The 25,453-nt window shown below is 45.4% G+C and overlaps 9 protein-coding genes across 9 annotated transcripts; 5 read left to right on the top strand and 4 right to left on the bottom strand. All coding sequences in view use genetic code 12, as the record gives it.

The window, feature by feature from the left end:
• Nucleotides 1-257: 257 nt before the first annotated feature.
• Nucleotides 258-1,499, bottom strand: CXQ85_003791 (uncharacterized protein; the record flags this gene model as incomplete). The annotated part of the gene is made up of 1 exon (XM_025487425.1): nt 258-1,499. The coding sequence occupies one exon, from the start codon at nt 1,497-1,499 to the stop codon at nt 258-260; it is 1,242 nt and encodes a 413-aa protein (XP_025344441.1).
• A 4,382-nt stretch (nt 1,500-5,881) lies between these two features.
• Nucleotides 5,882-6,577, bottom strand: CUP9 (transcription factor CUP9; the record flags this gene model as incomplete). Its single annotated transcript, XM_025487426.1, has 1 exon — nt 5,882-6,577. The coding sequence occupies one exon, from the start codon at nt 6,575-6,577 to the stop codon at nt 5,882-5,884; it is 696 nt and encodes a 231-aa protein (XP_025344442.1).
• A 2,069-nt stretch (nt 6,578-8,646) lies between these two features.
• On the bottom strand, nt 8,647-10,464 carry EXO70 (GTP-Rho binding exocyst subunit; the record flags this gene model as incomplete). Its single annotated transcript, XM_025487427.1, has 1 exon — nt 8,647-10,464. One exon carries the CDS (start codon nt 10,462-10,464, stop codon nt 8,647-8,649), a length of 1,818 nt encoding a protein of 605 aa, XP_025344443.1.
• A 466-nt stretch (nt 10,465-10,930) lies between these two features.
• LIG1 (tRNA ligase) lies at nt 10,931-13,507 on the top strand (the record flags this gene model as incomplete). Its single annotated transcript, XM_025487428.1, has 1 exon — nt 10,931-13,507. One exon carries the CDS (start codon nt 10,931-10,933, stop codon nt 13,505-13,507), a length of 2,577 nt encoding a protein of 858 aa, XP_025344444.1.
• A 197-nt stretch (nt 13,508-13,704) lies between these two features.
• Nucleotides 13,705-14,547, top strand: CXQ85_003795 (uncharacterized protein; the record flags this gene model as incomplete). Its single annotated transcript, XM_025487429.1, has 1 exon — nt 13,705-14,547. The coding sequence occupies one exon, from the start codon at nt 13,705-13,707 to the stop codon at nt 14,545-14,547; it is 843 nt and encodes a 280-aa protein (XP_025344445.1).
• A 196-nt stretch (nt 14,548-14,743) lies between these two features.
• CXQ85_003796 (uncharacterized protein) lies at nt 14,744-15,259 on the top strand (the record flags this gene model as incomplete). Its single annotated transcript, XM_025487430.1, has 1 exon — nt 14,744-15,259. One exon carries the CDS (start codon nt 14,744-14,746, stop codon nt 15,257-15,259), a length of 516 nt encoding a protein of 171 aa, XP_025344446.1.
• A 149-nt stretch (nt 15,260-15,408) lies between these two features.
• CXQ85_003797 (uncharacterized protein) lies at nt 15,409-15,891 on the top strand (the record flags this gene model as incomplete). The annotated part of the gene is made up of 1 exon (XM_025487431.1): nt 15,409-15,891. One exon carries the CDS (start codon nt 15,409-15,411, stop codon nt 15,889-15,891), a length of 483 nt encoding a protein of 160 aa, XP_025344447.1.
• A 1,005-nt stretch (nt 15,892-16,896) lies between these two features.
• On the bottom strand, nt 16,897-22,835 carry CXQ85_003798 (uncharacterized protein; the record flags this gene model as incomplete). The annotated part of the gene is made up of 5 exons (XM_025487432.1): nt 16,897-16,993; nt 17,019-17,213; nt 17,379-20,097; nt 20,285-22,397; nt 22,494-22,835. The coding sequence occupies 5 exons, from the start codon at nt 22,833-22,835 to the stop codon at nt 16,897-16,899; spliced, it is 5,466 nt and encodes a 1,821-aa protein (XP_025344448.1).
• A 1,221-nt stretch (nt 22,836-24,056) lies between these two features.
• On the top strand, nt 24,057-25,415 carry CXQ85_003799 (pantothenate kinase; the record flags this gene model as incomplete). The annotated part of the gene is made up of 1 exon (XM_025487433.1): nt 24,057-25,415. One exon carries the CDS (start codon nt 24,057-24,059, stop codon nt 25,413-25,415), a length of 1,359 nt encoding a protein of 452 aa, XP_025344449.1.
• Between the last annotated feature and the right edge of the window lie 38 nt (nt 25,416-25,453).

Raw genomic sequence — 25,453 nt, forward strand, 5'->3', positions numbered from 1 at the left:
GGAATCCCACGTTTGGGGAGTGGCTGGAATAGGCTTCAAAAAGGGGGAATGTGGAGTGAAGTGGAGGAATTGGAGGAATTGGAGGAAGGTGGGAAGGCGGAAGGTGGGGAGTGGGAAACCTGGGGTAACGTCACGTAAAACATACCCAGTGACTGGTTGCAGCCATGGAGGTGGATGGTAGATAGAGGTGTCATAATCGTGAATTTATCAATATCCTGGTAAGTGTCTGGTAAGTGTCTGTAGTGGTTGCCTTTGGCTTACTCGTAGTCCTCGGCAAAGGCGTCTCTCATGCGGTTCACTTCATCGTGAATGTTTCTGGTGTTGCTGTTGTATAATCTCAACACAATGTCGTCTGGGCCCCAGCCTTTTTCAATGTACTCGTCGATCTTGGTCAAAACGTCCACGAGCTTCTGGTAGTAGTCTTCGTACTCGTCGATCAACTCGTCGCAGAACTGGGGGATCTTGGAATTCAGTAGAAGCGCCTCGCCTTCTTCTACTCGGAAAACGTTAAGCACAAGACTTACTACCGAGAGTAACGTCTGTACTTGCGACTTGTGGTCCTTGGATAAGTCGTTTAGGTTCACTGGGTTGGAGCATAACCGTTTCAGCGATGCACGTAAATGGTACTTGATTGGATCGGACTCGATCTTGTGACATAGATCAAAGATCCAGTGTAAATCGTACTCGGGGCCTTCAGGGAATGGAATCAACTTGGAGTAAGTGTAATCTGCCAATATATCAAGCAGTTTCCTGATAAGCGAGTACTTGGATGTTCCACTGGGGTACCGTTTGTTCACCACTTCAAGCAAATCGGCGGGAGGGTCAGGGTAACTGGAAAACTTCTTCTTCAAGGCTTCGTCAATGTCCAAGTTCGGAACCTTGAGTTTCCAAAGAATGCCCTTGATATTGGCCCAATGCACAAACGACTTAAGCGCCAGAATCACCTCTGCCAGCTGCACAGCGTCTTCGCCAAAGAACTCCTCCACGTACTCTCTGGAATACGGATCATCTAGCTTATTGCCAATATGATGGTCCGTATGAAGAAAGCTAAGCTTAGCACAGTATAAAAGAACCTGGGCCTGATGCAAATGCTTCTCTGTAACCAGCTTAGCAAACTCCATGGCCTCCTTCCTGAGCTCTGCAGTATACGTAAACTTCAGCTGTTTATATGGAATCACCGAAGAGTGTTCTTCCTCGTACCAGCCGTTCTTTTCGATCTGTCCAGCTGCACCTACCACCGTCAAGCAAACGTCAGGAAACTTTTCAAAAAGCAGCTCGTCAATGCTCTGAAGAATTACATACGCCAGAATCGTCGAAAGCCCTTCTTCCAAGTCCAGTGGGTGTATGATCAAGTGCTTGTCTTCTTCTTGAACTCTCTGGAACGCATCATTAATGTACTTAAACTTTCTGCCCTTTTTGTTGATTTCAACCTTCAGCAAGCCTTCTGCACGAGACAAGATCGTGCTGGCCACTGCGATCAAAGCGTCTGCTGTGGACATGATTGGAGTAGTAGGTTGTGAAAATCGACTGAATGGTGCATCTGAAAAGTAAACAGTCGCGGTGTATATAGGAAGCAGAGACAACACGGTGGGAGGAGACAGAGGAAGAGGCAGATGGTTGTGGTTTAAAAAGAATGGAGGTTTGAGTGGAGAGAGGTTGTGGAAGAGGGAAAGGAAGGGGGATATGTTAAGTGTTTTTCATTTTTTTATGCTGTGGGGGGTTCTCTGGAGACTTGTTGATGGCTTTTCGCAGCCATTAATGTATGGGCCAGAGGGAATGGATAGACGGTGGAAGAATACAATGTGGAAGATTTTTGGGAGGAATATAGAAATCCATGGAATTATTCAAAATGGTAAAAGATGGTATTGTCCCCTTTACCATGTGTTTTGGACGTTCTTGACATTTGGTGGAGTGATGATCTGGTGATACCACTGGGAGTAGATACCCTCTGGTCCACCCAACAGTGATTTCCCCAGGAACTTGTTTTCTTAATCTTCATACTTTTATAGGCGTGTTTTCGCTTTCTGAGAGAACAGGTTGTTTGGTAGAAGTACTGGTATGCTATTCATATGGCTACTACCACATAACACTAACAGTAGAAACCAGAGACGGAAGCGTAGACATACCCCATTTCTTTCCAATAGTGCCATTAAAGCCCCCACATTCCAACCAACCACTTAACTCCCCGTGTGTTCATCCGAACAGACAAAACCAATCATGCCATTCCCCTGGGCCACTCGTTCATAACTACCACAACAATGGAAGAAGCCATCCACAAAGTAAGTACGGATTCCATCATGTTGCGTCTTTCCGGGAGTTACAAAATGGTCCGAGCCACAAATCCCAAGAAATGCCCAGGACCGGTTTTCTGTCATTTGCCAGATTGGGCTAGCCGCAAGACCAAGAGAATTCTTTCAGAGCAAGCAGTATTCATAACACTAAAGTCAGTCGAACAAACAGCCACGTCTAGGTCGCCAAAATGTCACAAAAGGAAAATGTGACAAGCGCTTTTCTGGGTTATATGACACTTTTCCTTGCAGAAACAATAGCCAAACGGAAAAATATTTAAAACAATGACAGGTAACGGCAGTATCAACGAATTGCAAGTTTTCCCGGTTCTTTAAAAAACGAATTTCTAATCCAATAGGGGCTGATTTAATGCCAATCCATGGCAGCCAAGCATTCAGACGACTTCCGACTTGAAAGCATGTCGCTTAGGCGATGCTGCTTCCAGTAGCCTTATCACAAACCGCCAGTGAGTAAGTGTTGCGGCTAAATAACGCAGCGCAACTTTTGATGGAATGGTGCCATGGCCTTGGAGACCTAATTGTGGCACTTGGGCATGCCCAGAGAATATCCATTGATGCAAAACGTCAAAATCGTACCCTCGAAAGTCGACTCAGCACGAGCGGTTAACTTTATCATGTCAGAAACCAAGAATAATGACAAAGCAAGGTTTCATGTTCGCCGCCGCATGTGAGGGTGTTTTCTGGATACCTGGAGTTGTCTAGGCATGGAGGTTGGTTCTGGTTTATTTCAGTTCATGAAATGTATAGTGATATGCCAGTTATAGGACTACTACTACCTCTCGGAGACAATTCCAAAGAGAGTAATTTCGGGGCGCAAAGGCGTCTTTGCAGCTTCCGATGAGACAGTTACACAAAACCAGACTCGATAAACCCGATGTGTCAGGAGAGAAATTAGAGATATGGCAAATCCGTCAAGTTTAAAAGCCTCGGCTTGGTGTACTGAAAGATTGGCCTATACAAAACCACGAAGAAGAGCTCCAATTTCAAAGGCCTTTTAACCGTGTTTCTCTCGAGCTTACCATGGCACGCCACAAAACGCAGTGTGGTTAAGTGTATTGACAGGTTGGGGGCGAGAATGGCACACGGATTGGGGTAACATTACACAAGATTGAAGACTTCTCCTATTACTAGAAAGCCAAGAGCAAGCCAAGAACAAGGCGTTTGGGGAAAGGGCAACCTTTATTTTGTGTTTAGTAGGGGCATTGAAGGCAAACATGGGTAGTTGAAAGCACTGGGACACCTGAAATCGAGACCAGCAATCAATAATGCCCTATGAAACCCACCTATCCTTTTAGTTGCCATTGGCACAGGGTCCAATTTCAGGTCTGACGTACAGTTTCATGATAAGCATAGGAACCACAAAATGCAAAGCTATAACCATTGCTAGCGTTTGTTCTTTTGTGGGTTAGACTTTTCCAGGCTCAGCGTCACCGCCAGGCACAAAGCAGACTTTGGAAGAACACAACCAGCGATGCTTTGTGGAAGAAAGGTTAAATGAAAACAAACGTGGTCATGAAACTGGTAGATGGGGTAGATAGTGGTTGCCGAGGTAGACTAGAAGGAGGTAGCCAGTAAGAGTTAGGGAGTGATTCTGGGTGCATTAGAGGACTATTCGTCTTTTAGGCTTACCATAGGATCTAGGTGATAGAGTAGCTACTGGTGCTGGCAGAGAGACGTAGTTAGAGACCCCCACCACACAACCTACAGTTGTAGTAAAGCAAAGTATTTACCAGAGAATGTGGCAGTTACTTTCTTCTGGTTTGAGTCCAGCCAGACCATTCTGGGAATTCTCTAACTCTTCAACATAGCCAGCTCAAACACCATGAGAAACCCACATTCTCCAGTGGGCAACCCGAATCAGCCCACAGTGCTAACCACCATCTCGTATAAGCTTCTTTCGAACAAAGAAAGTTCCTACAATGGGCCGATGGGAAGCTTGTTTTATGGTTCTAAGCAAACCCGAAACACTATATGAGCATTTGCAGCCAACTTCACTTGCGTCGAGATCCCAGATCGACAGATCAACGGCAGGCCAATCTGGCCCAAGAATAGTCTAAAGGGATCTGAAGACGTCTGAATAGAGATGGCTGGGGATAGTTAGATTATGACAGATCCAGATCCAGATCTGGTTCATTGTAGGCGGAACAAAGACGGAGACGACGGCGCCAGCGGAGTGAAGAAGGAGAAAAGGAAGGAGGAAGACGGAGAAGTAAAAGAAGAGAAGGAAGACGGAGTGGGCGTTCCGTCAAGTCAAATTAGACAGGCGTCCATGAAGATCAGATTACCCATCAACCAGAACTGGGTACTGAGGAATGGGTGGTTTTGGGTGCAAAAAAAAAAAAAAAAAGTACCAGACAAACCAGAATTGTTTGATAAGTGTTATTGAAGTCCCCAGAACGTCCAGCAACGTCGTAAACGTCGTAAATGCCTCCAACTGACGAACCCGGCTGGAACCCAGCTGGATTCTGGCTTTGACTAAAAGGTAACTGCAGCCTCACCTCAACCTGTCAAGAACGCTCGAACCGCCCAAACCCATTTGCAGAACTCATAACCAGTTTCTACAGTTGCTAATTAAAGGGAAATGAAGGGATTGGGAAAAGGAAGGGATTGGGAAATAAAGGAAATAAATCAAAGTGGAAAAGGAAATAGAATTGGAAGTTCTGGCCTACCACTTTCGCCTAATCCAGCAACTGGCGAGCTGCCCGAGAAAGCATGAATTGACATGTACTGGAAAGAGAAGACGTCGTTTTTTGACCATTTTTTGTTCGTATTTGACGAGGCGACGAGGCGACCATCCATTTCTTTTAGTTCCATATTTTAATTATTAATTAAATTCCAGTCCTTCCAAAATAATCCTCTTATTCCGTTGTTTCCTTTATTTGTTCCGCCTTTTCTCTCCGTCATGCGGGCGACCAGGTGATTTACGACGAAATATTATGGGCTGCATTGAATAGGCAATTCTTTTTTGTTGCAACTTTTGTATAATAAAGTAAGTTTGGCAAAGAAAAAAAAAAAAAAGCTTATTTTCCTGCACACAATACCTCCTATTTCACCTACTCTCTTTAATTTCTCTCAACGGCTAGCCGTTCTGGGATGGCCAGTGCTGGAGCCTTGGCTTTTATGAGGTTCACAAGAGGTATTTAGGTTCGCTTGCGTAGGGCGGTTTGGGAGCCCAGTGGGAGGAAATAGCGGCACCCGCCATGTCCTGTATGGGGAAAGGCACCGTGCAGGCTGTGCATGGGCTTTCGGCTCGTTCTTTTTTTTTTTTTTTCTTAGTTTCTTTCCCCATTGTTACTTGACAGGCACATCACGTGACTCAGCATGACACACGCTTAAGCCGCTCCCTCTGTCACCTCGGGTCGGAACGCGAACCCATTTCCGTCCGTTCCGTCTACATTTCTTGCAAAGTTCTGTGTCGTATCCGTTAAACCTATATCCCTTTAATCGTAATATACATTAGCAGGCGGCTTCCTGCTGCCCTTTCGTCTTGTGGTGGTGGATCCGGCCCCCCGCCAACATTAAATAATTAACAATAACAATAAAAAATTAATTTTGCGTGGGACACAAGACCCTTATGCAGAGGCCAGTTTCTGTTTCTGGCGCAACACCTTAATCTTTCTTCTTCTGGCATTGATAAACCAGTTGCTCAACTGCTGTTGGTTAAGCCCCGTGGTCATCATCAATTGGGTCTTTTCAAACGAGTTGGGGTATGGATGGTTCAAGTGATCATTCAACCACTTCAACAAAATATACGTGGTTTCTTTAGGCAAGTTGTTTCTGGTTCTTGCCCGCGTAGACAAACCACTGGCCTCTGGAGTCAGAGACTTTGACAGTGGCAGGCCTGGCGACGTTGGCAGCGCCACCAGTGGACGACGGTCGCTGCTGGTCAGTTGTCTATGCAAAAGAGGCAACGAGCCTTGTGGGTTAGAGCCAGCGGCACCACCAGCGGCAGCAGCAGCAGCGGCAGCACCTTCAGTTTGCGGCGTACCTGATGGAGCGCCCACACTAGCGTATGGAGTGTAAGAAGCGCTACCATAAGGTGTGTGGTGGTACAGTGGTGGCGAGTTGTACATGTACTGGTACAGGTAGACAGGCATGGCTGGGTATGGGGAAGTGTGCTGGTGATGAGGAGGTGGTGGTGGAACGTGAGGAGCAGCAGCCACTGGGCGCTGGTAAGGAGCCATAGGAGGTTGTTGTGGGATGGCGCCAACGTTCTTATTGGTGAAGATATCCGAGATTGGAGGCAAGGTAACTCTGTTGTTCATCATGGTAGGCAGTTTGTGTGTGTGTGTGTGAAATGAAAGTAAAGAAGTGAAAATGCAAAGTGTGGAACCAAATTTATAGTTCGTAAAAAATATATATCCTGATGGGTTACCAAGAAGGTGGGAATCGCGCTTCTTTTATAATCATGACAAGAAACTTACCACCCATTTTGTTAAGACATGATTGCTGAGGCAAAATTTCTTGGGAGATCGTTATGCAGCATGCAGATCTGTCTGGAAACACCCGCAGAGCCTGCGCATAACGCATAATAACAGTCCATGCAGATCCCCTCGATCTCGCGAACTAGTGTTTCTTTCTTGTTTGTCAGCCATAATGTTTGCCCCCCTTTTTTTTTTTGTATGTGAGCGAGCGAGCGAGTGTCAGGCGCACGTACTAAAAAAATCGTGGAAGCCCAGCACGCGACAGTGCATGGTAAGGCTGAACCAGGCCCAGAGAGAGGGCCAAGGCCAGTATTGTCACTCTATTCCTTGGGCAAAATTTTCTGGGAACGGAAATGGCAGCTCGGATAGAGGCGCAGCTGCCGGATGCTTCGTAAAAACAAGCCAAGCAAATGTCAAAGTGTCAAAGTGTCAAAGTTGTGAATGCCAAGAAATCGGTATGCACACATGCAGCGAAATTTCTTGACCCTCGGAAATTGCATGATGCCAAGCGCCCGTCTCCCGTTTAAGACGGAGCATCCACCGTTTCGTTCCGTCGACGGAGAATATTCCGCGTGGACACGGCAAATTTTAGTAACGGGGAAACCCACTTTTTTCCCGATCCCTATACCTCGGCCTCCCTCAACGTGGTCTTCTCGAGGACCCTTTGGGTCACGTTGGAAAACGCCCTTGGCATATTTTGACAGCATGTCGCTGCACTTGTGTGCCGAACGGCAGACTCCAAAGGGGAAGTCGCACGAGGGTTGGCTGCAGGTCTGGACTCAAACCCTTTAGAATCTAAATTGTGACATATGCAAAGCTATAGTTAGCATTGCTAACATAAGGGACCGGCTGACGCCTGACTGGCAGAGTGCCAGATCGGAGGCTGGGGGCGCCATCTCCCAGAGATGAGAAAGAGGCTAAAAGAGCAAAAAACAGATTTCTTGAACCACCTTTTTTTGTTTTTCATCCCTATTTCTTTTTCATTTTTCTTTCCATTATTTTTTTTGTTTTTTTCTGTTTATGTGTGCTTTTCTGGTTTTCTTGACATTAACGCCAAGCTCAATGGTGAGCTTCCACTTTGAATTAGCCGAACCTCTGCGCGCTTGTGTGCCACCCTCGGAAGTCGGATGTGTCAAAGCTTTATAAGCCTTTCAAGTTTGCCTAGGGTGCAGCAACAATATGCCCCACAGAGGTACGAAAAAAAGGCTTCCGAGGGCCCTATGTGCAGGTACCCGAGGCGACGCCCTTCCTCACCGACAGACTTCCATGTCAGTTTCACTCTCACCAACTAGGCATCGCGCTCCAGGGCCAAGAGCCGCGACTGCCCCAGCGCCTCAGCTTCGTGACACCTGTCTTGTCGGAGGTACCGGGGTGTCTGGGGTGTGGTCCTTGGCAAAGATAGTCATGGCGCAGCCCAGTTTCTTAAACTTACAAGAAATCATGTCTCTCTCTTTTTTCTTGTGTTTCTCCAACAAAAGCCTGCCACGCCCAATGTAGCTGGCCGCCTCTGTTCGTAACTTGAAAGATTCTCCTATTCCTCCCCCAGAACCCCCAAAACTGTCTGTCCTCTGCATGACACCAGAACCCTGTACAAGGGAGATATCGCAAACACTGGGGCAAATGCCGAGAAAGTTTGGCAGCATTGGTATCGTGCATAGACTCTTGAAGCCAAGATTTCATTCCATGAACCATCCGATGTTTGACGCTGGCTTCCGAGCCGAACTACAGACGTGCGAGCCGCAAAGAGAACACCAGTCAAATACTGCACGCACTCATGGCGGTAAAAATTGGGGGAGCATCGTCGGGAGAGGACTCGGGTCGCTTCGGTAGTATCGGAAAGGGCCATTTGCAGCCATCATTCCCAGAGATGGGATAGATAAAAAAATCCTTTTCAAACCATAAATTTAGCAACCTTAGAGCCGCTCGTTTAGTAACCTTTCAAACTGCGTCTTGTCATACTTGATGTACTTGGCTCGGTTCTTGGTGAACTCGCCGCTTCCGTATTTGTCATAGAGCTTATTGTAGGCATTAAGAATGAGCTTTTTGATTTCACTCGAAAGGTATAACCGGAGATCTCTTTCTTGGATATTGAATTTCTCGTAGTTCTTTAATGCCTCTTCAAACAGCTCGTTGAAGTTCTTGAAGAGCTCCTTCACTTGCTCACGTTCCTTGTTGCTGTTCTGGCCCCCATGCTGGGCATTTGTCGTGGTAATTTGGGTCATATCGCGGATGATTATGTACGAGGCGTAATTCCAGTCGTCCAAGAAGAGTTTAAGGAAGCGGTTCTTCAACCGCTGGAGCCGCTCGTGGCCCACAACGCCGAGTTTCCGGTATAATCCTTCCAGTCGGTTGATGATAGTCTCGATCATTACGACATTCTTAACAAGTAAAAATCCTTGTGTCAGTTTTTTTAAACTGTTATCGCCAGATTGCTCCTTGAGACCGATTTCAAGATCAATCATAAGCTCATCAAGAAGGTCCAGAACATATGATGAGATCAAAAATGCTTTGTGGTCGGTGGCATCGGCCTCGGCGCCCGGAATCACCGAGGTATACACCGAAATAAACTGCAAAGGAGGCTTTACGTCAAGCCAGCTGCCAAGCTTCATGTCCTCAATCAATAGTGACACAGAATCGTATTCGGTGATGCGACGAATCTTCGATAAAACCTCAACCACAGCCTCTGGGATGTTATTATCCGTCAACTTGTCCATCGACCGTACACGGTTATCAACAAACTTCACCCATTCGGTCAATAATCCTTGGGCTATATTGAGAAGACGAACGTATTCTTTGTAGGCGACTTTGCAAACGCTCAAGCTGCAGTTAGCGACTTCATTTAGATGAGAGTCTAAAATCTGTACATTGTCCAAGACATCCAAAATCACAAGGTCTTGGCCTGTGACGCCATTCTGATCCAAGAAATTGCAGTAAAGATTAAGAATCCTTGCAACGCGGTCATCCATGTACTGTGCCACGGTGTTTCTGGTAACCGGTGTATCCAGAACCAGAAGCTCTGAACATACCCCAAAAAGAACCGACACTGCCTTGTTGAGTTCTTCAACATACTGGGCAACACCATTACTGCCACGCTCGTATGGCATGTTGGCGCCTCTTTTCTGGAAAACACAAGCCTCTTCGAAAGGTGCCATCTTCTGGGATAACTGTCTTGCAAAGGCCTTCTCCATAGCCTCGTGAGCCATCCGCAAGTTACCCTTGTTTGCAAAAAACGTAAGTACCGCCACGATATCGCCATGTTTAGGTACAGAGGCCTCTCCTAGACCAATAGACAGCACCAACTTCGTAAAATGGGTAATCACATTAAGCTCTGCCTTATCGACAACATTAGCAAACGTCACGACCACAGCATCGAATTGTCGAATGTCCTTCTTCATCTGCTTCAGTAACTCTTGTGATTCCTGCAAACACTGAAGATACTGAGTAGTACCTACCGTGTCAATTGGACTAGTAAGTAGTCTTTGCGCCTCAGCAGCACGGCCAGCGTAGGCAGAAACGTCTTTAAGAAGCAGCAAACCTTCTTCCACTGACCGTTTTTTGGAAGTAAGCGTGTTGAATTCAGATAACACAGGCTTGATGGTGGTGGAAGCTGAGGATGTTTTCGTTGAAATTGAATGGAGTCTTTTCGTGATATCATTGAATAGTTCCTTTGATTTGGCAAGGTTCTGCGTAAGAACAGCCACATCGGCCTCGTCTACATCGACATTGAGCATGTTAGGCGAGGATTAGTAGTTGTAGAAGTCGCTGTGGTGTTGGAAACTGTTGATGTTGGGAGTGTATGCAGGATTATCCAAATAGCTCCATATATCTGCAACTCCATTGGTAAACTCAAGGCGAGGGAGCTGATAGTTTAGGTTAGGTGATTATACGTGGTAATTCTTCGTTTCCCTTTGCTTACTTTATCTTTAATAGTGTTATGGGTAGCAAATCACGTCAATTTCCATACACGCCCAAGTCAGGATTACTGAGCGGAGGGCGATACTACTCAACTTTCTACTAATATAAACATACTTAAAAACAGAAAACAAACACCCAGACTTCCCCCTAAGTGTGTACTTTCTTCCTGGGAAGTGACTGCCCCTGGGCCTGGGGTAATGGTTGCAAACTGGTGTACGGATGTGACTAGTCATTTAGCGATGGGATATTCGAGTCATCTTCCATCGTCTCCATCAAATCCCCATGTTTGAGTCCTTAACGGCTTTCAAAGACTCAGAGGAGGAACTCAAAGACCTCTTTATAGCTCTAGAGGTCTCACGTGAGAAACCAAGAGCAGAGCGTGTACGAAAGAAGGCTTACAAGATCAAGACATGTTCTGGCGAAACGGTAGTTGACTCATGGAAGTTCAATGAGTTTTCATATTCCGATAAGGATATCGAGCTTCCCATAAGAGCTCGTGGACTTTTCACACAAGACCAAAAAATTGTGGCTCGTGGTTATGACAAGTTCTTTAACGTTAATGAAGTTGCCTCTACGAAGCTTGAGCACCTTCGAGAATTGCATGGCCCTTTTGAGGTGACAACTAAGGAAAACGGATGCATTGTGTTTATTTCTGGTCTAGAAGATGGAAGTCTAGTTATTTGTTCAAAGCACGTTACTGGCGAACCTGTTGTCGATACTAAAACGGAGAATTTCGTGAAACACAGTGAAAGGGCAAAGAAGGCTGTATATGAACAACTTGAGAACCTGGGGAAGTCTCCTACTGAGATGGGAAAGATCTTGTATGAACTCAATGCTACTGCAGTGGCCGAATTATGTGACGATGAATTTGAAGAGCATGTTATAGAGTACCCCAAAGAGCTAGCAGGTCTTTACTTGCATGGCATCAACGCAAACACAAGGAAGTTTGTTACATACCCTATGGAAGGCGTATATGCATTTGCTGATGAGTTTGGCTTTAAAAAGGTGCACGTGGAGCGTTTTAACACCTTTGACTCATTATGGGATTTCCTAGAAAAGGGTAGTGAAACCGGTACTTTCCAGGGACGAGAAATTGAGGGTTTTGTTATCCGTGGGAAGGATAGCCTGGACTCAGACTTTTTCTTTAAGTACAAGTTTGAAGAGCCATATGCTTTGTACCGTACTTTCAGAGAATCTACCAAGCAACTTATCCTGAAGAAGAAGGCAAAGATGGAGCTAATTCTCAAGCAACCAAAACATAGAGTTATTCTACAAGCATACCTTGACTTTGTGGATGATCTCTTTAAGAAAGAGCCCGAGTTGGCCGAGGCATATCTTCAAGACAAGGGCATTATAAAGGTAAGAAACTTGTTCCTTGAGAACGTTGGCCTTGAACAGAATAGAGGAATTGGGTTGGTAGAGCTTGAAAAGACGGAGAAACTTACAGAACAATTCCAGAAGTTCTTTCGTGAGGTAGAATTCAGGACCATCATTTGCCCCATCGCTGTGATTGGCAGCGGTAAAACAACTGCATTCCAAACCCTTTCGAATCTTTTCCCTAAATGGCTGCATGTTCAAAACGATAATTGCGCCAACTTCAAACAGTTTAAGACACAATGTGTATCCTCTCTCGTTGACCTGCCTGTCTTGTTGCTTGATCGCAACAACTCTCTGAAGAAAGAAAGAAGGGAACTTATAGAGGGTATCCATGAAGAAAGAATCTCTTACTTGGTGCCAAACATTGGACTTCGTTTCATTGGAGTGAACTTTGCCGCTGCTAAAGGAAAGGAAGGCTTTGACGAACTCGTGGAGGGCCGTATTACCTCTCGAGGCGACAATCATCAGTGCATTGATGCTGCTTCACATCCAGAAAGATCGCTTCGTATCGCACTGACCATGGCTGGCAGACTAGAACAACCAGCGGTTAACCCCTTGGGTGACCAAGATGAGGTTGAGAATGGCTCCCACGCGGTGGAAAATGGAGACCAAGGCACTGGAATCACTCCTTTGATCCAGGGAAGTGATCTTCAGTCTCCAGATGATGCATTTGATGTTATGATTAATGTTGATATTACAAGCTCATCTTCTTTGGACGTGGCTAAGAGGATTTGGGAAGTCATGTCAGAATACAACGATTTCAAGGATACTGCAACTCCAAGTGAAGAGCAATGGCAGAAAGCTTATAAAGATGCCCTCGAATACAAGCCCACCACAAAGAAGACTATTTCCAACAGGCTGCTTGGCCAAAAGAGACCAGAGTACTTTGGAATTGGTATAAAAGACAGAAAGAGTTTGGTGGAGTTATTGGAATCCAAGCTTTCTCAAACGGAGACCTGGAAGTCCTTGGTATCATCTTCGAGGATTCAAGGCGAATTCCATGTCACTATCGGCCACAAAGATACCATCCATGAGTTCACAGAAACAAAGGAAAAGTGGGAGATTTTGGTAAGAAGGTTCGCCATGCAACAGGTTCGTAAGGCCAGTGAAGATAAGAAGGACGTTCCTGTTGAGCACTACTTTGATGTGAGGTTAGTAAGAGCAGTCGTGTTTGACGACAAACTCATAACTGTTGAAGTGAAGATCGAAGAGAGCTATTCAAAGGACCAAGATGGAGAAATCGTCATCCAAAAGCCAGAACTCGACCCACTCAACCAGCATTTGCATATTACCATAGGTACTGTTTCAAGCGAAACAAAGGCGATGGAGCTGAATGCGTTCTTGAAACAGCTCCATTTAAGCTACGGAGACGACATTGGTGAAGGTACTTACGAACTCAAAAAGAACACCGCCCGTGTCTTTCCCCTTGACCAGGTTTTGGAGAAGCAACAAGCATACATTATGTTCTCCTTCAACTCTTGATTCGGCGGAGACAATCTCGCCAAAAGTTAATAGGTCAAACCACAGCATGATAAGAACACACAAAACACTCTTTCTCTCCATTCTAAAACCCCATTACGGCTTCTTCAGCTATGGCTCTTCGTTGGTTGCAAATCGTCTCTGCAGTACCATCACAACTATTAGGCCCTACATTTCAAGTCCTCCAACACCATCCACTAATGTCTGGTGCAACATGGGTGATTGTTCCGATCTCCACTGTTGGCTGTGGTAAGCTGACTGTTTTTAGAGCCCTCACGACGCTTCATCCAGAGTTTGCCCATATAGAAAACGACCGTCTCAAGACCAAGAAGGCATTTTCCACCAAGCTACAAGAATCCGTGAAAGACCATCCCGTCGTTTTAATAGACAGAAACAACCATATGGTCAAGCATCGTCAAGAGATCTATGAAGATCTCAGGTATTACGATGTGAGGCTTGTTTTGGTTAATTTCGTCGATCCTCGGATGGATATTATGAAAGTGAAGAAGATCGCCTTTGACAGAATCAGAGCAAGGGGAACAAACCATCCGACGATAGACGGGCTGAACGAGCGGATGGTCCGGATGATTGGCGGGAAGTTTTTCAAGGATTTCAGACCTTATGATCCAAGCAACGAGGTAGACTCTCAGTTCCAAGAAGTGCTTAACCTAGATATGAACAAGTCTGTGCTCTATAACTTAAGGACGGTATTGAAGTTTCTTGGGTCAAGAGTGGGATTTGACGTTCCTGACGATGATACACTTAGGCAAGTGATCCAAACTGTCAAAGACTATAAAGTTCCAGAGGAAGAGAAGAAGTTCCAGAAAGACGCAGAAAGAGTAGCCAGAAAGCAAGAAGAGCGTGGCCAAGCAAGGAAACACGACGAGACCAACGGCAACGCTCCCAAAAAGACAAAAACAAAACCTCCACAGCTGAAGAAACGTAACCACCCGGGTGAACCTAGGCCAGTGCAGCCTCAACCACCAGCGAACAGGACAGAGCCAATGAAGATCGAAGACTACTTCAGCAAGGTTCAATCCTAGAGACCCATATAAGGCAATTCTAAAGGGAAGCTCTTTTTAGGATTAAAAGATAACAGGGCATTCGCACATCCACAGAAAGCTGTTTGATGCCCCTTAATGCATACTAGGGAGGCTTCCAGTACCTGGGGTTAATTTTGCGACATTAGAGGTTATAAGGTTATTACGACCGCTCACCATTTCAAATCACCATTTCATCATGAAAATCGTTGTTTTTTTGATCCTGGAGGCGTTATTTGAAAGATCTACCAAGGTTCCATATATGGATACTCCTGATAAGTGCTACATAGTTAATCGGGCGGACCTTCGACAAACACTTCAAAAGTCAGATAAGGGTGTTTTCATTGTCAAAGAAAACAATCCCATGAGACGTGACAGGGAGGCAATTCATGAAGCAACAAAAGGTATCGACTGTACTGTTGGTGCCTATATTCAACAAAGAAGACATTTTGAGAACTTGATAGAGACCAAGGCAGGCCTTGACGATCTGGGGTTTGTGGACGTGACAGAACTGCTGGACAGAATTGAATTCCAACCGTTTGACTTGAGTTTTGAGATAGACCGTCAGTATAAAGTGTTCAAAATATATGAACTGACGCTATTCAAGTATAACCAGTTTTGGTCAGAAACCAACTTCAAAAACATGCTACAAATCTTGCAAGCAAGCGAACTCTTAAACGGCAAAGGTGGTCCAGGTCACACCTGCTCTCATTAGGGCAATTGGATGGTGGCTAAGCCAGTTCCAGCACATCCCTGCAAGGCTATGCTGCCTCGTGAGAAAGAGGCAAGTGCTAGTGTTAAATATTATAATTGAAGAACATTCAAATGTGGGGGCGGACCCGCTTGGAATTGTAGCATTTAAAGATGAGACTTGTCATCTTCTATGTTTTGGAGGCGCCAGAGAAGGTACCTCGAGCTGACCAGAGCTCGTTCAGTTACGCCAAACTAGTCCACCGTGCCGATCTCCAGGATGCTATAGAGAATACCAATGAACAAGTGTTGATGGTGATTGAAAACAATCCGCTAAGAGAACATAGGAAATCGATAAAGGAGGCTACCGAGAGTCTTGATTGTATTGTAGCGGTTGCGGTACAACAAACAGATCCGATTGACAACTTCACTGATGAAGATGATATGCAAAGTTATGTCCAAATAGATCTAGAAAGCCAGGAAGCTTTTGAGTCGTTTAACGAGGAATGTGAATCAGATAAAGGGTTTTATGTTTTAGAAAAGATGGATGTTTGCAAGAGCTACTCCAAAGCTAATCAAGCCAGTATGGTGATTGACCTTGTGAATATCTGTACGGGAAAACCCTTCTTCAAGGAAGACTACTACGGATGTGCTTAGGTTTTTAGATATTTACGTTGTTTAGTTATACTATAATGATACAGTTGTTGTTGTACAGATGGAAAGGGAGGGAACGGCCCGTTATGAAGACTTTTAGGAGGGGGAGAAGAGAAGAGGAAGGACGCTCAGAAGGAGAAGAGAAGGAGGAAAATGAAGAGAGACTTGTTTATTGGCCTTATCTGGAGTTATACCTCTGGAGGGCAGAGCATTGGAAAACAGCCAGTCGTCCAGAAGAAAACCTTCCACCGCCAGACCTCTAGTCCCGAACTAAGCCAGTCAACATATAATCAAAACCTTAGTTCAAAACCAACCCTTTACTGCCACTTAAAATGTATCTTTTTTTTTTATTTCTTTCCATTTTTACTGGTACTCATAAATCATGTCACACTTGGAACCACCCAAGTATTCTCAACTTTCTATAAAATCCCCATACCCTACCAAAAAGTACAAACACCACTAAACCAACCACAATGTACCATAAAACAATTCCATTCACCCAACAAACCCCCAACCACCAACCCCTTTTTTTTTTTTTGTTGAATTCAATTAAATGGAAAGCTCTATACATGTATATATCTGAAAGAGAAAAACCATCTATTATTCAGATCTTCCTCGTTTGACAAAGTCGTGTGAACCCTAATGGTCCCCCCGAAATGCCACTGGAGTAGGATCCGCCATCATAAAGATAGTATTGTAGCTGTCATCGTCCCATGGGTGGAATCCGCTTGAGGGCTGCTGTAAGCTCGGCTTGCAGAAGTGGCTCAAGCGCAGAGGCATCCCGACTCCGGTTGTACCGTTGTCGATAAGTGATGCGAACCACCTTAAAAAACCAATTTAATTGGCGAAGGTTATGGAATGACATATCTGTCGGTGCTAACATAGCTTCAAGGGCCATCGGCTTCGTGCCCTGTAATTCTTTCCACCAAAACGTGGCGGTTTCACATTGTGAATAAATATGAAATTGGTGTAACCTCTCTGGAAGTGATTGTAAGCAAAAGTGACATCTCATGGTTTTGTCACTGGAGCGAGGAAATTGTAAAGGAACATAGGATCCAAAGTTGAATAAGTGTACTGCGGAGAAGTCGTTGTGATGGAGCCATTCCTGTTTGTATAGCTTCCGCCAAAACTTCTTCCAACGAGTGTAATTCTGAGAGGCAAGACAAATGTCCGTAAGGTGATCCGGAATGATGGGGCCACCTTTTTGATGCTCCTGTCTGCTCAAAGACGTAAATTGGTTCTTGAGACAAGCGTTCTGCTCTCCTGTAGAAATCACCGGCTGTCGGCGAAGAGAGGCACGTAGGGAACCATGATGGTTAGGTTCGCTGGTGAATAGGCTGTTTCCTACGTAAGATCGGGTGCGTCGGACCACCTTCTGCCACGCCCGTAAGTACCCTATCTCACTGTCCGAAAATGTCCAATGTAAGTGTTGATAAAAAATATCCGATTGCTCGAATAAGAAGTCCGCTGGGTCTAGAGAGGTGACCAACAGAATATCAACATGCTCTTGTTGCAAAATGATTTTTGCCATATGATGCTTTAGCTTGAGTCGGAGATATTGCACATACCAAGTGTGTTTATCCTCGAGGATGGCAGCTAAGACTGCTGCTCTGTGGCCTTGAAGTTGTATCTTCATCTCAATGAGACCAAAACCTCCATTCTTCGGGTTGGCGTGTAATTTGGACGCCGAGATTCCCGGGAAAAAGTCTTCGATCGCTTTGTCCATTGAAGTAAGCTCAGACCGTGACATACAGTGTACTAGGTCCTTATAGACTGCTTTAGAACTGATAAATATGTTCGAACCGAGAGCCCTAGTGATGAGGTTAAGGCTCATGTATCCTTGGAGTCTGCTAGCATCTCGTAGCTTGCTTATGAGCGTTGACCACTGAGTGCCAGTGATCGCGAAGCCAAGATACTTAGTATCATTATGATACACTGAGGTCTTGGAAAATGGTAGGATGTTGGATTCGAGCTGGGGGTAATTTCTGTGGAATCCAATGAGTTTGGATTTGCTATGATTGAGGCGACTATTGCTGGCCGTCTCAAATTGCGCAATTATACCATGGCATCTCCTATAATCTCTGAGCGAATTGAGATAAATGTTCACATCGTCGGCAAAAGCATGATAGTGGATGGTTTCCAAGTAACAGCCTTTGAAACTTAATTCAAGCCCTTCCAAAGTCTCAAGTTGACGTAGAAAGGGTTCAAGCGCAATGTTGAAAATTAAAGGCGAAAGAGGGTTGCCTTGGCGAGTTCCACAGCGAAGGGGGAACGGGCGTCCATCAATATTGTTTATGCGTACGTAGGCCTCCTGACCTTCAAGGATCAGCATGATAAAATTTATCATGTATTTGCCTAGCCGCATCTTCTGCAAAACAGTCCGAATGTAAACATGTGAGATCCTATCGAAAGCTTTTGTGAAATCAGCCATGAGGATCGCTTTCGGTGAAATTTCTCTCGTCAGAGGCAGCCTCTGTTGAATCAAAGGTATCATTGAGAAGAACTCCATAGTGTTGCTATGGATGTTCCTCAGTTTGATAAAGCCCCTTTGATTTGGACGAATCAACTTGTCAAGAACCGACTGAAGCCGTGAACAGGCTGCACTCGAAACAACTTTTAGTGAAGCATTAGAAAGCAGGATAGGCCGTTGATCGGAGACTAGGTCCGAGGCCTTGGCGCCACTCTTCGGAATCAACGTGATAAGAACTTCTCGGAAACATTTAGGAAGGGTTCCCTTAGTCCTCATGCTATTGGCAGCGGTGGTGAGTTTATCACCAATTTCCGACCAGTAGTGTTGGAGTACTGGGAAGCTAAGGCCATCCGGGCCCGGAGCCGAAGCTTGTTCTGATGCTTTGAGGGCTCTGTAAAGCTCTTTTTTGGTGAAGGGCTTGTTCAAAGTCCTAAGGTCCTCACGTGTAAGCGTGTTTTGAATAGGGTCGAGAAAATTAAGTAGTTCAAATCTCGGTGGATCTTCAGGTTGAGCATAGAGTTCAGCGTAGTATTCAGTGGCCATGTTGAGCATACCTAAGGTAGTATGCGCGGTGGTTCCAGTATCAGCACTAACAAGCTTTTGAAAAATCTGAGTATCAAGACGTTTTGTTTGGAAACAAAGTTTCATGTTAATATTCGTCTGTTCCGTCTTCAGAAGATCCTGAGAACCACCAAGAATGGTTCTTGCAAACTGCGGATCCTGCTTGCGAACATACCCCATGAAATTGATATATTCCATACCCTCACTTTTTATGAGAAAGATCGAGCGATCAAGCGAAGTCGAAACTGGGATTTTAATAGTAGGATTTGAATCAAACGGGTGCAGAATTCTCTGTAACGGATAACGAAAGCGTGCTTTGCCTATGAGAACATTAGCATCTCTATCAAGTCTAAAAGTGACTTTGACTAGGTGATGCGTGCTAGTGATATGTTGAGGTTTCAAAATCTGGTATTGCTTGGTGCGGTGACGCCAACCTCTAGGAATATAAAACCTGTCAAGACGGCGACAGGAATTTCCTTGTTTGGTCGGTGTATTGGTCGGGAGCTGGGCAATTTGGGAATCACAGACAGCAACATCTTCTGTGAACGCGACACTGTTCAATGCTGAAATTGAATGACGAGCTTGGCTTTCCGAGCGAATCTCATGTTCCATTGAGTGGTTGAAATCACCCCCGTAGATGAGATTTAGGTCCAGGTGTTGAGATTTTAACGAAACGTAGGAGGAACGAATTTCCGAAAGAATAGAGGCTTGGAGGGCCTTATTGGACGTGGGAAGATAAACATTTGTAAGAAGAAGATGATCACCCGGAGTGATCCTGACCCTAACATCTGTAAATCTATCGCTGTGAAACAGATTTTGACTAAGCTCCGCCGTGGCCAACACCGTGACTTTGGCAGGATTTAGAAGGATAGCAGTATGGTTGAGCGTTCCTTCCTCTGTTTCTCCTGAAATGAAAACTCTGTCTTTTCGAAGAGCGAGCTGTTCAAGCTGCTTGATTTTATCTTCTGAAAGGGGAAGTTCTTGAAGAAATAAAATATCAAATTGGCGAGCCAAAAAGATGATTGTAGGAATCTCTTGCGAGTGCTGGATATTAAAAGACCCAACAGTTAACATAGGAGATCGTCCTTGTGTAGTGCGTCTGAAACCAAAAGGATGTTTGATTTCAATGATCCGTTGTTCGACAATATTATTCATATCAGAGATCCAGTTCAGCTTCTCTCATAGTGTGAGATCGGCCTGATCGAAGAACCCTTTGTGGGGCGTTCAACGGTGGTTTATCTGGTAAGAATTTGTCCTTAAGTGTCGCAGTCAACTTTGTTGACGCAGTTTTCGAAACGTTACGTCCCTTCCGAATTCCACCCAGTTGCCGAGGTGAATTTTCCGAGGCCCCCAAACCACTTCGACTCATTGGCATAGGCCGCTGAGCTTCCTGTGGTGGGTCCTCCTCTGGAGAATCCAATATTGAATCGGGTTGAGTGGCAACATACAGATCTCCTTCACCCATAGAGGTGTCGGCATCTGTCAAATCACCTGGAGGAACCTCCAGTTGGTGATCTGTGTTGGTGTTGGCGACTGCTGTAGCCGCAATAAGGTCGGAGGTTAGAGGACTAGAGAGTTCCTCAGTGGACGTGATGTGTGGGATAACCACAGCATCGGAAGGTAAGGCCTGAGCAGCAGGCGCATGAACGGATTGCACAGGGTGCGAAGTGTCTTTCAGAGTAGACTCCTCTGAAGAGTGGGGTGTAGCCAGGAAGGCAGGAATGTTGATGTCATCTTCTTCGTGAGCAGAGGATGACTCCATGTCAGTGTCTGAATCGGTGGATTCATAATGTGGTTCATCGGTTGTAGAAGGCAAAGGCTTCTGAATGTCAGTCGTTTCGACTATGGCTGTGGTTTGGGCCACCTGGTTAGGTGGTTCCTGGACTCTAGTGCGCTTTTCTGTTGGCTCATCTCCAGTGGAATATTCCACTTGGCGCACTCCTGACATGGAGGTTTCCTCGGTATCCTCGGTTTCCTCAGTGTCTTCTCTAAGCATGTTATACCTGTTTCCATCCTTTGGGCGCGACGCCTGGGCTGCTGTAGTTGCAGGGGATGGATTACCCGTTGGCTTTGACAAAGTCGGGAAATTGTTTTCATCATAAGACGAAACTTCAGTGTCGGCCACTCTGTTAGGACAGTCCTTCTTCAAGTGAGCAGGGCGTTTCTTACAGCGGCAGCGTGAAGGACATTTCCACATTGGGTGACGCTTATCGCCGCAAAGTCTGCATCCTCTGTACTCACAATCTTGAAGAGAGTGAGAGGTAGTGTTACAAATGTTGCAATACTGGGTGCAAAACTTAACCGACACAGAGAAGTGGAATGGGTCAGAAGTCTGCTCATTTGGACGTGAATCCTTGAGAGACTCAAGAGTCTGATCGAATTGTGCCCGAGCAGCATCAATAAATTGCTTCAGAACCTTTACTTCTTCTTCGTCTTGAGGGAAAGCACATTTGTTCTTATGAATCTCAATCGCGTCTTGAACTTCATTAACGAGGCCAGCCGGACCAAGTCTTTTAAGGTTCTCGTAATAAATGAGCTTCCGTCCCTTAGTAGGAGGGAGAACATCCAGTCCAAGATCAATCTTAACGTTAGAAAGAACAAGGTTTGAATTTTTGACCACAACGTGTTTGGCCCTTTCAAACTGCGTAACCTTATCACCTTCTCTTAAGAATTGCATCTCAAAAGCGTGCTGGGCTCCTTTATTTGGCACATGGTAAGCCTTAAGCCAAAGAAAGTTGCCAGAAGTAACATGGCTTTCGGATAACTTGAAGTATCTTGGGTCGGCACCCGTTTCAGAGAAGACTCTTCTATCTAAAGTTTCGAGAATTTTAGCTATGATGTCTTTCACCAAGGGTTCTTCGAAAAGCCTTGTCATTCCATCAGTGAGTTGACCGTGAATGAAACCGATAGTGGTCTTACATTTGGCACCAGAGAAATGAGCTTTGTTGCCAATGATTCGAACATTTCCGATCAAGATAAGGGAATTCAACTTGACCAACATTTCCTTGACTTCCAAGATAGAATCATTGTAATCAACCAACTCTTGGTTATATTCCGCTTGGGTACACGTGTCGGGGTCAACTGAGTCAGGCGATTCACCACGGATTCTCCGATCATTCAAGTCGTAATTAAGCAAATAATCCTCCAAGTCCTTGACGCAAGCATCGTGTTCCTTCCAAGCACAGTTCCTGACCATTTCAGTCATTGCTGCGTCCGAAATTCCATGATCATTAGTGACTTCCATTTTGTAAGAGATCGCGTTATCAGGCAAATCATTCAATTCTGCGCTGAGAGCCGATCTTGGAGCACCACTGTCTAAGAGCTTTTTCATAAGGACTGTGACATGATAATTCTTATCCTTATCATATCCTCTCTTCGCTTGGTCAACAAGAAAATCCTCATTTGATCTTCTAAATTCAACCTCATCACTGGTAGGGGAGACTTTGTCCGATGAGAAGCCAATCCAGTCTGGAAAAAGCTTGTATTGGGACTTAGGACCATTGTTTTTTTGGTTTTTTATGGTTTCCTGATTTTTTTTTGCTTTTTTAGAATTTTCTGTAGTCCTGTCCAATACATCATCAACACTCATCTGAGAATTTTCATCCAGCTCATCGGCACCAAGACCAATAGAGTTGTTAGAAAAACCAGCATCTGAAGATGAAAACTGTGTAGTTGCCGTAGTGTATTCCCTCACTGAGTTTGACCATGTCTCGTTGGAATGCCCAGAAGTTTGTGAAACAGAAGTGTTTCCATTAGCTTCATGAGAAATTCGATTCGAAGACGAGGTGTCTGGAACGCCAGATTGAGTGCGAAGCGCTGGATTACGCGGGGGCAGGGGTCGATCATCAGGCCCAACTGGGTCGGGCGGACGACGACCACTCCCTTCGACGGGCTGATGACCAGGTGGTATCAGCATTGCAAAAGAAGTAGTTAACCTCCTCAACCCTTATCTCCCAAATAACCGAGGATACTTTGGTGCCTTTTCCAGGGTCCATTGTCGTGGCTAGTGCCTTATCCGGTTGAGCGAGGCCGGTTGCCAAAAAGACAGAAAAAAACAGGGAAAAAAAGGAAGGGTGCGACGAAAATCGTCCAGGACCAAATAAGGATTATTATTTCTACAAGCCGCCATTTGGCCGTCATCCATGACAGACAAAAAAAAGGAAAAAGCCAAAGAAAAGAAACCAAAACGTAAAAGAAGAAAAATATCCCGAATAAGTCAGCAATGCAATTCAAACCTTCAAAGGTTTTAACCATCCTTGGCTTTCCTGGGCTGGCTCGGGTCCACCTCGGCGCGCGAGATCTCCTAGTTTGCAGCCATTCGACACCGACAAGACCAGCAATCCCAGAAAAGATGCTGGAATTTATAGAAAAGCAAAATCAAAGTGATCTCTTTCCAACGGAAATCTCTTTATTCCGTTGCCGGTGTTCCCGCCCATTGTTCATACAAGTATCTCTTTCTGTCTCCCTCTGTCTGTGTCTTCCTCGGCCTCGGAGTCCCCACAAGCTCATACGGCCTCCACAAGCAGCATCAGCAGCGACCACCACCTGCCACAGACCGTCCCACACTGGAAGCAACTTCCCGAACTTCCCGAGACTTTTTTGGCCGTTCGACCACGATGGAATTCGTTGGGAATTTGTAGACTCGAGCTGGGCTGCGTTTTGACTTGTTGTATCTTTCAAACACTGTAGGGTTTCCTCTTGGGACTGCTCGTTTGTGGGCTGTTTTGCAACCAAAGCGAGCCAGCGGCACCGCCCAGCGCCAGTAGCCCGAAAAAGTAACAGCAGAAAAAAAGAGAAAAAAAAAAAAAAAAAAAAAAAAGAGGACGAACAAACAAATTCACAAAGCCAAAACAACAAAAAAGCAAGCAAAGAGGAGGCTAAAAAAACATTAATTTCAAATTTATTAAACCAAACAGCTTTAAATTGCCGAGGCTTTTTTCTCTTTTTTTGCTTCACACCCGCCGGAGTTTGCTGGAGTAATTTCCCGTCCTTCAATAAGTCAGATCCCCCAACAAAATTTTCCACCCCAGATTCTGTGCGAAACCTTTAAATACCCGTAGCTTTTATCACACCCACCCGTCCGTCTCTTTTTTCCACCTCCAGACGTCTTCCTGAACTAACCTCCCAATAAGTCTTGATGGTCAAGCAGCTCCTCGTCGACAATATAGATTTCGGCTCGGTGCCGGTGGGCACCATCAAAATCGACTGTCTGGGCGCATATATAGCCAATGACCATTTAATCAGAGGTCAGTATGGCCTGCTGAGCTCCAGTGCTCTGCCACTGCCGCCTGAGTCGTCGGAATCCGAATCTGAAGAGGAGGCTGCTAGTCAGCTTCTGGCGTCGTTTGCTCAGATGGGCGTCAGCGCTTCTACGGACTCGGTCAATGCCCAAAACATTGCCTTACCTCAGCATAACTCAGACATCATTCACATGAGTATCGACATTGGCGGTACGCTTACAAAATTGGTCTACTTCACGTCGTCGCTGTCTGACCTGGAAGACCCGCTGAATTCAGGCGGCAAGTTGCATTTCCAGGACTTCCAAACGGGCAATTTCGAGAAGGAGGCTCTTTCGTTCATGATACAGCTCATTCGCAAGTCCATCATCAACAAGCTGAACCCGCCAATTACTTATGTCATGGCTACTGGAGGCGGCGCCCATAAGTTTTGCAAGTTGATGGTGTCAGTGTTCAAGAAACACAAGTTCCCCATGCAAATTGTCAGGAAGGACGAGATGGAGTGTCTCATCAAAGGCCTCGACTGGCTCATTACCAAGATTCCCAACGAAATTTTCACTTACGACCTTGTGGCCAACGATATCAAGTTCATCACCAGTCCTTATACCACCGAAGCACAGATTTATCCGTATTTGCTCGTGAACATCGGTTCTGGTGTGTCGATGATAAAAGTCACAGGCCCAGGTCCTCAAGGTTTCGAGCGTATTGGGGGTTCTTCCCTTGGAGGAGGTACCTTATGGGGTCTCCTTTCTCTCCTCACTGATGCCAAAGACTACACAGAGATGTTGGAAATGGCTCAACGAGGCGACAACGAAAATATCGATCTTTTGGTTGGTGATATCTACGGCACCAGCTACAACAAGATCGGCTTGAAATCCACCCACATTGCATCTTCTTTCGCCAAAGTGTTTAAGAAGCTTCGTTTCTCCAAGCAAGGCAGACCGCTTACACCAACTGAAAAGTTAGCACAGTTCAAACAGGAAGACATTGCACGGTCGCTTTTGTATCTGATTTCCAATAACATAGGCCAGATTGCGTACTTGCAGGCGCTTCGGTTCGACCTCAAGCGTATTTATTTCGGAGGCAGTTACATTCTGGGACACATGCAGACAATCCACACCCTAAGTTATGCTGTTAACTTCTGGTCCAAGGGCGACATGAAGTCGTACTTCCTTAGACACGAGGGTTACTTGGGTAGTGTCGGAGCGTTTATGATGGGGCCCAACGGCGATGTCAATAACGGATGCTTGTATCATTAGTGCAAAATTGCACCACTAGGAAAAAGTCATATAGAGAT

Source organism: Candidozyma haemuli (assembly GCF_002926055.2).
Source record: "Candidozyma haemuli strain B11899 chromosome Unknown F_2014730914, whole genome shotgun sequence".
Taxonomy (NCBI): domain Eukaryota; kingdom Fungi; phylum Ascomycota; class Pichiomycetes; order Serinales; family Metschnikowiaceae; genus Candidozyma; species Candidozyma haemuli.